Raw genomic sequence first — 14,658 nt, forward strand, 5'->3', positions numbered from 1 at the left:
TCTCCCTGCGTGGCTAGAATCAGTGATTATTAAGAGTGATGTGATGACCAGACTGGTATTCTAGCTCTTCGGAAGGAACCTCTAATTCCCCATAGCATTATGCGGCTATATGTGACTGGAATCTTGAGGCAGGACGTGCGCTTACTCGCCGACTGACTTCATGAAGAGTCAAGGAGATCCAAGGCGATCTCAGTGATTTTTTCCTTCAGTATTATTCCCCTGCCCCATTCGCACGCGCGTGCTCAGGTTTGTCGGGGAGTGGGCTGAAAACAGTGGATGTTTAAGGAAGTTTAATACAAATCAGTTACAATGCTGATGTTTAGGCATGGACTGCCAGCACCTGGAGGCAATTCCCACCAGTAACACAGATGTAGCAGCAACACCCCGTGACCCTAACTCTGCAACTGTGAATATCTTCTCTTTGATGAGGATCAGAAAACTCGAGAAGGTGGTTTTGTTTCTTTTTTTTAAAATCAGGGAATCCACTTTTTGAAGAACCCTCCATCCTGGTAACTCCCTACTCTCATGTAGAGACAAGCAAACCATGCTTCGGTACTGTAAGTGCAATCTGTCCCTGCCCCCAACATCACGCCCTGAAACACTGTTTTTACCCGTGACGGATCTGGCTTTGCTGCAATGCCACAGAGAACAGAAGGTGAAGTGTAGACCAAAAAAAAAAAAAATTCAGTTTCTCTAGCTAATACAAGAATCTCTTCTTCCCCATCCCTGAGGGAAGCTCAACATGTGACTCACTGTTCCAGGCGTCCAATAAAAACAGCTGTGAAACAAAAGTTATTTTACAATCAGGAGAGTGTTGAATTACCAATTAACTAACTGCTTTTTCTGGCTTTAAAGTTTCCATTGTTTAGTCAAAGATTTCCAAAAGAGAAATGGAAGCTATGTGCTCTCTCCACTCTAAAGAGGAATCAGATTGGTAATCTAGAACTGCAGGTTCTCAACTCAATTACTTTCCCCACTTCCAAACAGAACATCTAAAGACAAGTGGTTTCAATCACGTACAGCTAAGGGTCTGTTTTCTCCTCAGTATGTCCACTCGACTTCCACTGGCACCAACAGAAAACCTGGAAGGTGGACAGCTTATTGTCCAAAAAAAAAAAAAAAAAATCCAGAAAAATTATCGATAAGATGTTAGAATGGTAAAACAAGTCAAACTGCGCTCACAAATGCCATTTCCACTGATCGTGAACCAAAAGCCTGAGAAAGTTGCTTAACAGGCTACTGCTAGTATTACTGCAATACAGAAAAGGGGCATTGCTAGTATTAAACACAAAACTAACAGTGTCAGAACATGGCACTTGGGCTAAACTAATCTGGATGTCTTCAGTCTAGAAAACGGGCATTAAAACAGCTACATTTTAGTCATAGAAGCGTTTCTACTGAAGTCAGTCAATAAGCTCTTCCAATTAAGCCTCCAATTCCTAGACAATATGCCATTTCTTCATTCCCATTGTGCAGGAGTGTAAAGATGGCATTTTTTATCTCAGTATTGAGCTCCTAATAAAGACTGATTTTGCTGTTTATGAGTTTATCTTGAGAATTCAACATTCTCAGGGAATTTCCTTCACTAAAGTTCTAGTCAAATTACAGTTTTTATGATTTAGTTTAAAAATGTACTGCACATGTACAATAAGAGTTGGTCCAGCAGACATTCTGGCTTATGTGCCACTACTTGCTTGAGCAGTCTCACTGACTAGCAGGTTCTGGCTATATATTACCAGAATGTCCCAGTATGCGGTGGTCCCCCAAGGCAGGCAAAATCCACACACAGCAGCAGCTGAGTGAAGGGTGGAGTTTGGACCCCGCCATGAGAGCTGGTTGTGTCCACAGCAGGAGTTTGAGACAGGAAGAGAGAATAACCCGAGCCGCCTCATTCACTGGAGAAACCCCACATGCCCTGCCATGTGGCCTACTCACCCGCTCCTAAAAATCAGAGATTTGTACTCACTTTCAGCTGCTGCATAAAACAATTTGGTAAAAGATTTAAAATGCAGCACAACAAGCCAGCCCAGCAAACTTAACTGACTTTAAATGAGTGGGAAAGAGAGAGAGAGAGACACTCTCTCCTCTCCTCTCTCTCTCTCTCTCAAAGTACTGGAAAAATAATTGGTGAGGGCCATGTGTGCACAAACCACAAATGTATCCAAGTATCAGAATGCGACCTGCCATATCCACTTGTAGCTTTAGGTGAGGAGTTCCCCCAGAATGGCCAGGCTTGACTAATGTATCTGACCAAGCTCAACTGGAATATCACCAGGGGGACCAACACTCATCTGCTCCTCTTAGAAAGATGGCCCTACTGTTTCAATTGTAAACTTGTGACCAAAACCACGTAATGCTTTGTTTCCAAGGCAAACCTGCTGCATGTCAAAAGACTATCCCTCCCACACCCCCATGTTCTCCCCACCTCTTCCGACGCAAAACTGAAGCCAGCTGCACCAAAGTCTCTGAGCCAGCCCTGGAAGACCTTCAAAGAAAGTTCTGCAATGGAACCTCCCATTAACCACAACAGCAGCTGTTGGCTGGAGCATGCAATTAAACCAGTTACTTTTTCAGAGCTTTACGAGATTTAAACAAGTAGGTACAACTTGTAATTGCAACATTCCAGCTAAATTCTCTCCCTTTTATTGCAGGTTTCTGAACAAAGACTGTTTATTCAGTGCTGGTGGTTCTGCAACACTGGAGAATTGTATACAATGCTCCGCAAGGAAATGACTACAGAGTTCTCTGTGTAATGTCCAGTTACACAGAAAAGATACAAGCAAAGCTGGACAGTAATCTGTATCCCTAAACCACTGCATAAATGTTTACTTATGTGGCTGGAATCCAGCCAGACTGAATGCTTTAAATTTACAGTCCGCTTGCATATAGGACCTTTTAGACGTCTGGTAAAATCCTATCCCCAGAAACAAAAGAAGGTGCCTAACTTTTGTATACAGTCGGAGAAGGAGTTCTGGGACACCCTGAAACATTCTACCATGTTTGGCTCAAAATGAAAGACATATCCAAAGAATTGTAAAGACACTTTAAAAAGGTAAATTACCAGCATCTGCACTAGTCAGTGCCAAACACATGCATAATGCTACCAGAAAAGTTACTAGGAAAAGTTATTTTTAATCAACAAAACAGGCTGGTAAGAGCACTTAAATAGGCTGAAGAGGCAGCATGGCTGGTCTAAAACAAAAATGGATTCTGTTGGGCCTGGCCTCAAGGTCTGATCCATTTTTAGATCCAGCAATAGGGTTGAGACTGTCTGCATACTGCTGCCCCCCTGTACCATGTTCAGAAATCTGGCACAGCCCAAAGGAAACAGCACTAAGCCATCTTTATTTACTGAGTCAGTGTTTTATGTAAAGTGTTTCTTTAATTACACAACCAAAAAAGAAAGTCAAACAAACAAACATACATCAGCAAAAGATCAACACTAGAAACAGATGAAGACTGCTGCTTGAAGAAGGCACATATCTATGCTCTGGCTTAAGGGTACAATGGCCTCCCCAAAAACAAGAGCAGCAGCAGCGGCGGCTCTTCCTGAGTTGTACAGTTGTGTCCAATATTGTCACTGGTTAAAACTAATTAGTGAGATGAAGGTGCTAGTGACTAGCCCCCATCTCACCATACCTTTTGCACGTGAAGCCTGGTTGATTGGTATTATTCTTCTTGCCCTTCAGAAGAGGTCATAGGGCTGGTCCACACTAAGCCCCCAGTTCGAACTAAGATATGCAACTTCAGCTATGTGAATAACGTAGCTGAAGTCGAAGTATATTAGTTCAAACTTAAAGGTACTTACCGCGGGTCCACACGCGGCAGGCAGGCTCCCCCGTCGACTCCGCCTACTCCTCTCGAAGAGCAGGATTACCGACGTCGATGGCGAGCACTTTCGGGATCGATTTATCGCGTCTAGACAAGATGCGATAAATCGATCCCAGAAGATCGATTACTTGCCGCCGAACCAGCGGGTAAGTATAGACGTACCCTTAGTAATCCCACTGGTGATTAGGTTCCTAAACCTAATGTCATGCTTACAACCAGAGCTCAAGCACCTTGAATGAGCCCATATCACAACCAGAATGGATAGTTGTATTTTCTTTGCCAGCCTCTCCTTTGCAACTTCACTCAAGTGTTTGCATATCATGCAGACCACTCAGAGCCAGAAACTCTTAGTATATTTTTTCACGCCAAGTGCTCAGCTCAGTCCCAGTGAAACACAGTGGAGAGTAAGATTTCTTCCCCCCCTTGCAGACAAAGGCTCCTTACAATCTCGCTCTATATTTACAAGAGTCTGCTTAACCCATATTCTCAGTGGGATTGTTGACCAGACACGTTAGATCATTGACATCTGAGCAGATCTTTTTGTTGGTCCGTTGCTCACAGGGCTTATCTATCCTGGCTAAGATGTAAAACTCAAGTCCTGACCCTTCTTGTCATTAGATATCCCACTGCATTCTCGTACAGGTATAACTGTTAACCCCCTGATTTGCAGCGTTGTAGCTGTATCAGTCCAAAGCTATTAGAGACACAAGGTGGGTGAGGTACTATCTTTAATTGAACCAACTTCTGTTGGTGAAAGCTTATCTCTTTCACCAATAAGAGATATTACCTCACCCATCTTGTCTGTTAACTCTGGAGGTCAGACAAGATTCCAGGTTGGGCAGTTATACTCTGCCTTGCTAAATTCCCCCAGTGGTTGGAGTTGGAATGTTATTCTGTCTAAACTACCATGTAGTGTATTACTGTGTACTGTTCCACACCTGCTTGTTCCACTCCAGGACTGACTGCAGTTCAGTGCTAGCTGAAGTCATTCCTGTATTCTTTTCCTATTTCGGGGAGAGAGGGTGAAACTTACTTATGCGTAAAGCACGGAGACCATCAGATGAAAGGTGCTGAAGAAATACACAGATTCATCATGGCATTAGACTATTTTATACCAAGTCTTAACACTGCCTAGCCCTATAGCAGTTACCGTGTTGGATTCATTCAGCACAGCCATTACACCATGCTCCAAAGCACACCCCAATTACAGGATTCCACCAAGACAGCGAGATAACAATATCACTGTATTGTACCTTGCCCAGCACGGCAGAAAGGACCTATTTAACCCTAGAGTTAGGAGACAGAAAGGCACGCAAAGCTATGCAATTATTACCAAACAAGTATTTACTACCATGGCATGGATTCTCTTTCCCGGACGTACTGAAACTTCATTATTGCATATTAATTGCTTTTAAAGGTGCTAGGGGGAGGAGGGAGAAGTGAGGAAAACATTTCTGGGGTTTTAAGAAAACTTGACATAAATTCAGCCAATGGAGAGTGTCTAGTGCTTTACCCCTTGCCTCGGATAATCAAACTTTTAGTGGAGATTAATGACCGCCAGGCTCCAAGTAGCAAATTATCCGTTCTGCAACAGTTACCGCTGTGTGGTGCTCTCCAGTCTGTCATTGAGTAATACCCAATGTACAGGTCAGTCACATCCCTTTTAACTGAAGAACTGCAGCATTCAGATCCCTCATTTTCATGTCTTTTCAATTGCTCCTAATGCTGCTATATTTTAATTCAGATTGTTATGTCTATTAGCTGGGCTCCATTTACCCGGCTTGCCGTGTAGTAGCGCGGTACAAGCCTTTCGTTTAATAAAAAAGTTTTTTTTTTTTAAATGGCGATTCTAAGCAGGAGATGAGGCATTAAGAGTTTGAGATGCAGAAAGAGGGAATGAGATACTGTGTATTCATAGCCACGTTATGAAAGCATTTTTATTTTAGCTCAAGTATTGTTTAGTGATCCAATTCTCCAGCTCCAACGACTGAACAATTCACTGTGTGTGAAACTAAAACCTAACAGGTATGAGCAGGAGCACAAGCGAACTCCATGATCCCATAAAACCAGAGCCCATTTTACAATGTCATTTTTGAAAAGGACAAAAATCCATCTGGCAGCAAAACATCTTAAAAACCTTGAACACAGTGCAGTAATTGCATAAATACCTGAGCGTTTGAACATATTGAGTGTTGGCCTCTGCCTGCTGAGAGCCATGCCAAAGTGACATCTCTGTTTCCCTACCCTTAAAAAAAACAAAAACACTATCAGCCAATGGCACATTCCCTTCCTTTCCCCCCACCCCCTTCCCCCAACAAGCAGGCACTTACATCTATGGAACAGCTGAGCTAAGAGGTGGGACTGGAACTCAAATTAGCACTTCCTCCAAAACAATGCGTTTTAAAATGGCACATTCATAAAGTAACTGCCATTGACCTAACTGGTAGGCAGACGGCACAGGATGGCGGCCTTGCTCTGGAGAGCATTCCTCGTTCAAAGAAGGTATGTCAAGTCAGAATAATGAACTGAAAGTGACACCAGTTTTCTTCCCCCACTGCCTGACCAAGAGGGCCACTGGGGAAAACATGTACAACATACATATGAATAAAGCTCTTTGTTGGAGAGAACTGCCTGCTCTTTTATTCTCCACCTCCCCCTTTCGTATTAGTTAAATTCAAAAGATCACTCAATGACTCTCTTGTTCCTCCAAAATGTCCCAGTCAAATAACGCTAGCTCCTCTTGTCACACAAGTCAGTGAATGAAGCCTTGTGCGTCTCCAGTGACACACTGTAAATATAAAGTGGCATTAATGAGGGATATTTTATCAAAGCCAGACGCAAGTGCAAGTCCCTCCTGTGGCTATTCAGTTCAATGCAGAAGAAACGCAACAATAGCTCGGCAGCACTTGGTAGAATACGTAGCCCAGAATACAAGCTTGTCAAGCCTCTGCAAAAACGCTGTGGCACAGTCCTGAGGAAGTTGCCCCAAATCACCCACAAAATTGTCAGCTGAGAGTCCAATTATAGCTTGAAGTTAAAATCATACAGCTTCCCTGTAAAGCAGGAGCAATTTTATAGAGCCAGAAAGGCTTGGGCAATCCCATTTTAGCTGGGTTAAATAACATCTATTTAATCCAAAACAATCGCCATGGGAAAAGCATCTAGTCTGAATGAAAGACATATTATGTTACATTGAAGAACTCCTTTTAACAAGGCCCCATTAGCCACAACAGAAAAGAAAATGGAAGCACCTAAGTTCTACTTCGATACCAACAGGTTTTCGACTCTTCACTACAGACTTTCTGGCTTCCCAATTCATCATCGGGGTATCCTTTCTGAGGCTGCACTGACAGACGCCTGCCTTTGCAGCATATGGCCCAGACTTATTTAGCACTTTCAATTACAACAATTCTATGAACAAAGAATTCTAGAAACCACACAGAAACCAATTACTTTTAAATGTGAACACTACTTGATAGCCAGTCAGACCCATAAAACACACAAGAGCAAGAAGCTGCTTCCATGGTAACCAGTAACAGAATTTTCATGTCACTGACACGCACTGTCGAGCCCACAATTCCTTCTTTACTAGTCACTATATATCCCCTTTTAAGAACAGCAATTTCATATAGCAAAATATTTATAAATAAAGCAGTTACTACTTTCACCATTCATTCAACAAGCAAGCTTAACACTCAGATGTAGCCCATTACTTTACTCTCCATAAAGCAACCCTATGTATTTCTCATTTTTGATCTAAAGGAAATATCTGTGCCCAGTCTCTTCAGCAGCCAATGTATTGCTGCCTCTATTATTCACCAGTTTCAGATCCTCACGTGCACCCAGGTTTTAATGACACAGGGACTTTCACAATGCAGTAGTCCAAAGATGCTCTTTCAGGAATATTTTATTAAGATCATCAAAACTTGGACATCACAAAGAAGGAACCTCGAACAAATCCAGGTTTGCCAAACCAATTTATCTACCCACTCATAAATTAAAGATTTAGCGATTCACACAAAGCTTTCAGTGGAAGAAAAATGAGACCAAAAATCTCATTTTATGCACCCGATACACATTTAGTCTATAAAATAAATGGCTCGGAGGAAATAGAGCACTTTTTAAAAATGCTTTGCGTGGAATAATCCTCTCAAGGGCTTGACCTAGCACATTACGATTTACTCCGCTGCATACTATTTACATAATTGTGAAAATAACTGGTAAAACCAAAACATCAGCGCGAGAAATTCTAGAAGACACTTTTTAGCAGCCAGAGAACAACCTTCAGGCCACAACACAGCTAAACATTCTTTCTGAGATACGCAATTTTTATTTTTATTTTTTGCTACTTGTTGCTGCTGATGTAACTGTGATCATGGGTTCTCTGCACAAGGGATGTTCAATCTGATCTAGTCCACACGTGTATTTATTTAGGGAGGTATGGGTGAAAAGAAATCGGCAAACAGCATTATCTGAAGCAGTGCAAAGAGTGATCTGACGGTGAAGTGATTTGTCTCTCTCCCTTTTGTTATTGAAAGCAAATACTGCCCTCTTCATTTCCAATCTTGCCAACACTCACAGGCGCTGCTGTTGGAAGAGAAAAATGTTTGCAATAGAGGGAAGGAAATAAAATCCCCTTCTAGTTACAACACGCAGCTAGCCCCTGTAACAACAGGGCTGAGACTCCCAACACTTGATCTGAACTAGTCCTTCCAATCTCCACGTCCCTGCAAGATTTAGAGAAGCAGGAGGCTGTCCGGGAGTCTGCAAGCCCAGGAGGCGGCAGACTGGCTGGATTCAAAACACTGATAGGGGCTGAGATTTGTAATTCACACAATCGCTGCCTGCCTCCCGGCTTGGCCGACAGGGAAACAATGGGGGGAAGAAACCTGCCCTCCCCAAACCCCGGCCCCCCAGCACGGCTGCTGAAGAGAGAAGCACAAGGAGTCAGGGCCTGGGGAAGAAGCCGGAGCCAAGTCACGGGGGGGCAACTTCTGCTTTGGAAAGCCAGACAGAGGGGAACCGCAGCCAGCCCCGAGATGGCCCTGCCGGGGGGCACAGCAGCGGGGGGAAGGCCAGCAGGAGAGGGGCTATGGGGTGGGGGGGGACACAGCCCTGCTGGGGGTTGCAGGGGGAGAGCTGGGGGGCGGGGGGAGCTGCAGGGGTCCGGCAGGAGAACTACAAGGGGGTGGAGAAGGGGAGCTGTAGAATAAAGTGGAAGCTGTAGGGGATGCAAGGGGCGCTATAGGGAGCACTATGGGGGTTCAAGGGGGATCAGGGGGTCAGCAGGGAGCTAGGGGGTGCAGCGCGGGGCTATGTAGGGGGTTATGAGGTGCAGTATGGGGGTTGGTGCGCAGCAGGGGGCTATGGGGGTGCAGCGGGGAGCTATGTAGGGGGTTATGGGGTGCAGTATGGGGGTTGGTGCGCAGTAGGGGGCTATGGGGGTGCAGCGGGGAGCTATGTAGGGGGTTATGGGGTGCAGTATGGGGTTGGTGCGCAGCAGGGGGCTATGGGGGTGCAGCGGGGAGCTATGTAGGGGGTTATGGGGTGCAGTATGGGGTTGGTGCGCAGCAGGGGGCTATGGGGGTGCAGTGGGGAGCTATGGGGGTGCAGTCTAGGGTTGGTGCGCAGTAGGGGGGCTATGGGGGTGCAGCGGGGGCGCCCCCCACCCCGGCGCCTGGGACGCAATGGGGCCGGAGCCCCCCCGCCCTACCTCTGGGGACGAGCGCGGCGGCGGCGAGCAGCAGCAGCAGCGGGAGCGGGAGGATGCCGGGGGCCCCGCCGCCGCCGCGCCCGGAGCAGCCGCTGGGCTCGGTCCGACTCGCCATGTCCGGGCACCTGCTTCGCTCTGCCAGCGCCGCCCGCACCTAGCGATCGAGCGCCCGCTAATGAGATGCGCCGACGTCACCGCGGGGCGGGGCAGGGCGGCCGGGAGTCCCGCCCCTCTCGGCGCCTGCTGGCGGGATGCTAATGAGCCCAGCCATGGCCCCGCCCCGCCCCGCGACAAGGGAACGGGGGTAAAGTCTCATCTCCAGCCTAGGGCGCATCGGCGGCGGGAGAGGTGAGGCTACTGCTCACCTGAGCCAGGTGTCCGGGGGGAGGAGGAGGTGGGCCAGCTGCCACAGGCCTCCCCGCTGTCCCCTACCCCAACTCCCTCCTTGCTATGTCCCCAGCACCCCTACCAGCCCCCCCCCATCCATCCACCCACCCTCCCCCTCTGTCACCTGCTGCAGCCCTAACCCCCAGATCCACCTGGTGCATTTCTGCCCCCCCCCACTGCACACCCCATCATCCCCCTCATCTACTGCATCCCCCTTCCCCTCACTGCCCCTTCCCCCCCAAAGTACTCCTAACCCCCACCACAATTCCCACACCCCCAACTACAGCTGCTGTGCTAAACCGACCCCTGTGCACCCCCACCCTGTCTTACTTTCTCTAATATACCATATGCACTCTCCTAAATCTTCATGAGAAATTTATCTAACGGCCCAGCACCCTCTTGCCACCCATGCATACCCTCCTCTACCCACCCCTTGTAGAGCTGCAGAATTTAAATCAGTATGGTATTACTCTATAAAGCAAGGAGGTTTTGCTAGCTTTAGCACTAGGTAGATACACTGAGGCAGGCAACATCTCAGAGATGTAATACCAGTCATCTTCACAATCCATGCACCTGTATGCTTTTGCACTTCTGATTCAGCCTTAGCACATTTTCCTCATCAGAACAACCCATTTTGGTTAGAATCACTCAAGTCACACCCAGAGTGGATACACTTACATTGATTTAAAACTGGGTTATAGGGGTTTACTTTTACCTGTAAATTTATCAATATAAGGTGCACCCACTACAAGCCAGTTTTAAAGTCACTGTAAGACTATCCACAGAAAGTTTTGCTAGTTTACCTAAATCTGTATAAAAAAACCCACCCACATTTAGGCCTTAGTTACATAGGAAAGTATATCAGTTATAATAGTCTGCCCACTGTAGTCAGACTATAATGGTCTGTGGCCACATTTCAAAGTGAAAGTGGCTTTTTCCACTTTAATTTAACCCCTTTTGCCCAATCACTAAACAAAACTGAAAAAAGCCACACTTAACCTGGAGTAAGACTGTCTAAATGAGGGATTATACCTAAAGGCAAAAATGTTCAACCTTTTTCATGTAAATTCAGCTACACCAAAATGTTACACAAATAGCGTGTTTGGATTTCGGCTATGGCTTAACACTATTTTTCTTCTTCAAAATGAGTTTTAAAAATCCATTTCCTTTTATCAAAGAAATTAAAAGCCATCAAGATGAAAATGGACCATTTAGACTGTCAAAACAAAAATGGTTTTGTTCAACCCAAAACAATTTATCAACTGCCAATGAACCAAAAGATCTGGTATTTGCACAGCTCTAATTATACCCATGTAATTTATTGGTTTAAATTCAAACCTTAGGTTACAATGAAGCTTTCCCATATAGGCAAAGCCTTAGTTAAACTGGTGCTACACAGTGTGTGCACAAGCCTATTGATAAATGGGACATGGGAAGGGAGGACACATGGATTTTATGCTAACCCCAAACCCCACAATTCTTTTACATCTCTTGAATTCAGTGTCAGGCATTACCGACTATGGACCAAATAGCCACTACCAGATACTCCGTCGCTTGCTGCTAATGCTATCGCAGCCTAAGTCCTTTATAATGACGAAACACCCAATTCCTTGCCTTTGTTCAGTGCACGACTGCTCACTATGGAGAGCAGAATTTAGCAGTGAATTGCATGGATTATCCAATAGGGCTTTTAGGATGTTACAATTTACTGTCACAACATTTACATTCAGGGTCTGGTTACTGGGGATGTGTTTTATGAACTGAACAAATCCTTTTAAAGTACACAAATGAAAAATATTTAAAAATCTCCTCTCCCCCCCAAAACAAACAAACAAGTGGATGTTTTTAAACAATTTTTCTTAGTGCCTCTGTTTGTATAGAGTCTTTTAAAAGAAAAACCCTTTGTTACCAGTCTCTTAGATGGTATCAAATGCTGTTATTAGGGTAAAAAAAAAGTGAGTTAGGCAGAAGCTCTCTGGTTCCACCATTGAAATCGGATCCTATTTAAGGCAAAGTAAGAAGGGAGGGGGGACACAGAAAGGAGGGAAAAGCATAGCTAAAGATAAGAAAATGCACCTTCTGTCTCTAATGTTGGCAATTCAGTTGCTAAGAAAAAAGTCAGACATAGAATACAGCTATCACTGATTAATCTGTCCATGATTCATAGTTGAGAGAGTAGAATTCATGTTAAGAATGAATTGTAAGAAATAATAGTAAGGGGAAATATACAACAATGTAAATCCTGCCGCTTTAAAGACAGATTGAGCTCAATTCTGTATAACATTTCTAGCCAAGGACAACTGACATGCAAACAAAGATCCAGTCATCTTGACCATTTAGGCTTACTAAGGGGCAAGACAGATCTAAAGAGAATTTGCAATGCTGGAGTTTTAAGATAGGCTATTGGGAAATACCTTCAGCGCTAGACAGGAGATGTTAGCCGATAGCAGGGAGACCAGCTACTGAACAGTGGGCAAACACTATCACACTTGACCAGGCTGGTGCACCTGATTACATGAGCAATGTAATGTGTAACCACCACCAGGATGGCCAATGTGATCATGAGCTGTCCCACACATCTTCAACATCAGTGAAGGGGCACAGATTATAAAGGATTTGGATCGGATGGGGAGGAAAAAGAGGCTTGGTCTTCCCTGGAGAAGAAAGGTGCATTTTTAACCCATTAACTAGTGTGTGTTAGTCCCAGGATGGAGAGACAGGCCATTGTAGTTTTAATATATTCACTAGTCAAGTTGAAGCCCACAGGGAAGAGAGCAACAACACATGAAGCCAAAGATCTATCCTTCACTGGCAGTAATTTCTAGGAGTCATTGGAGAACACACTCTCTAGACATTTAAGGCTATTTTGAGACAGCTAACCCAAGCTGCTAAACTCTTGGTGAATTTCAGAATAAATCCGAAGGGTCTGCACAACGTACCTACTACTATGATTTTCCCCTCTTGATTTTGTCTTTCAGCTCGGTTGTCTTGGAGTCTCAGATTGTTTTGAGGTGAAGTGGCTATAGTAAGACAAACCTTCTGGCCTCTGGTGAGAGACAGTCTGGGAAAAAGACATGACCTGCCCTGGAATACCACATTGAAGTGTCACCCAGATATTGGCTGCAGTCAGTCAGTTGAGACACAGGGAAAGCCTGGGGACACAAGCAACAGTAGGAATCGAAGGTTACAAGGCTGCAACATCCAGTTCCTCAAGTCCCAGAGTGGCTAGCTTCCACTGAAATCAAGCTACTCAGGCCTCAGGTTTAGCTGTATGTTACACAGATAGATTTGTTCTGGTTGGCTAATCTGGACTCATTAGAAAAAAAAAAAAAGGCAAGAGCAGGAAAGGGGTAGTAAAAAAAGGCGGAGTAGGAAACGGACTATGGAGGAGGCAATAGGGGCAGCCTTAGGGTCACAATTTAGAAGTTGCTCAGAAAACAGTCATTACTGTCATCTGTCTCTCTCTCCCTGAATGTATTTTATGATCAAAACAAAGGCAGCCCAGGAGTAAGATATTATGCAATTGATACCGTGAGGTGGATGCTGGTAAATGCTCCAAGTTAATAGGGGTTTGTTTCCCCACTAAAGAAACACACAAGATGGGTGGCAACTTAGCCCCACTGCAATACACCAACCAAAACAAGTATTGATGGTCCACATTGGAAATGCACCTATCTTAGCAGGTTGGTTTGTTCTTGTAATGATCCTACCACCTCACCAGGAGCTCTCAAAGCCCCTAAATCAATAGCTGTTTAGTTCAGATAACTCCATTTGCATAATTCCTTGCTCTGTTCTAGGTTTCCTTTCAATCAAACTTTTCTTCCACCCCCCACATCTCACCCCTCCATCCAACTGCTCCCTGAACAGACTCATAAGATAAAGTAACCTACCATCTTTCCACTCACTTTGGCCAATGTAAGGTGTCAGGCAAGGGCAGGAATCAGTTTATGGGCATGAGGAAGGGCCTCCCAAGGGAGTGCCATGCATCCACACATCTTTTCCATTTCTGCAAGTTTGACATCAGTGCATTACACACTATATGGAACAGAGTTATCTCCTTTGCTCTTCTAGCCATGAAGTGGGGTGTGGTCATCTCTGGACAGTCACCAACTCCCCACCCCTATTGCCTTGTTTTTCTCGATTGACAGTAAATGGGAGATGGGTGTCAAGGAGCTGGTAACTTTTACCTTTCTGTAGATTTTCCATCTGTGCAATGATTTTTACAGGTCTTAATTGAACTGAACCACCCTTCCTTCCTCTTCAGAACAGACTAGCTCCAGAGAATTGCTCCTCCAGACTGCTAAGCTGTGCCTTAATACATTTTGTGCAATGCATCATCTTGGCTATCAACTAGTAGGGGTCTCTTCCGTTGGAAAGAAGAACTTAACATCCCTCTCTCATTATTCCTTAACATTATGGAACTAAGCATGCCTTACCAGAAAGGGGATGCCAAATATTTCCAACAATTCTTAATTAGGTTATTCGAAGCAATGCTTCAGCAAAGGAGTTGTCACTTTAGCTTTACAATTCTGTCACCTTTTCCGGAGTCTAAACTTAAAAATGCTCAGGGCAAATGTTGCATCACGCTGTAGGTTTAGAAAGAACTACCTTTTCCGATTGAATTGCTTCTAGCATGGACTCAGACAAGCATTATCTGCGCAAACACAGGACTCTTCCCACACGCTAACTCCTTCAAACTGGGAGCATTTATACCCCAACTAGCCTCT

The 14,658-nt window shown here is 44.9% G+C and overlaps 1 protein-coding gene across 6 annotated transcripts in view; it reads right to left on the minus strand.

Moving 5' to 3' along the window:
• CADM1 (cell adhesion molecule 1) overlaps positions 1 to 9,703 on the minus strand; it is a 286,568-nt gene extending 276,865 nt beyond the window's left edge. For all 6 annotated transcript variants that reach the window (XM_054005229.1, XM_054005228.1, XM_054005226.1 and 3 more), the window contains exon 1: positions 9,545 to 9,703. In XM_054005229.1, coding sequence (XP_053861204.1) covers positions 9,545 to 9,659 — 115 coding nt within the window. In that variant the 5' untranslated portion in view covers positions 9,660 to 9,703. The remainder of the gene's footprint in view (positions 1 to 9,544) is intronic.
• Positions 9,704 to 14,658: the final 4,955 nt, after the last annotated feature.

The sequence above is a fragment of the Malaclemys terrapin genome, chromosome 15 (assembly GCF_027887155.1).
Source record: "Malaclemys terrapin pileata isolate rMalTer1 chromosome 15, rMalTer1.hap1, whole genome shotgun sequence".
Classification (NCBI taxonomy): Eukaryota; Metazoa; Chordata; order Testudines; family Emydidae; genus Malaclemys; species Malaclemys terrapin.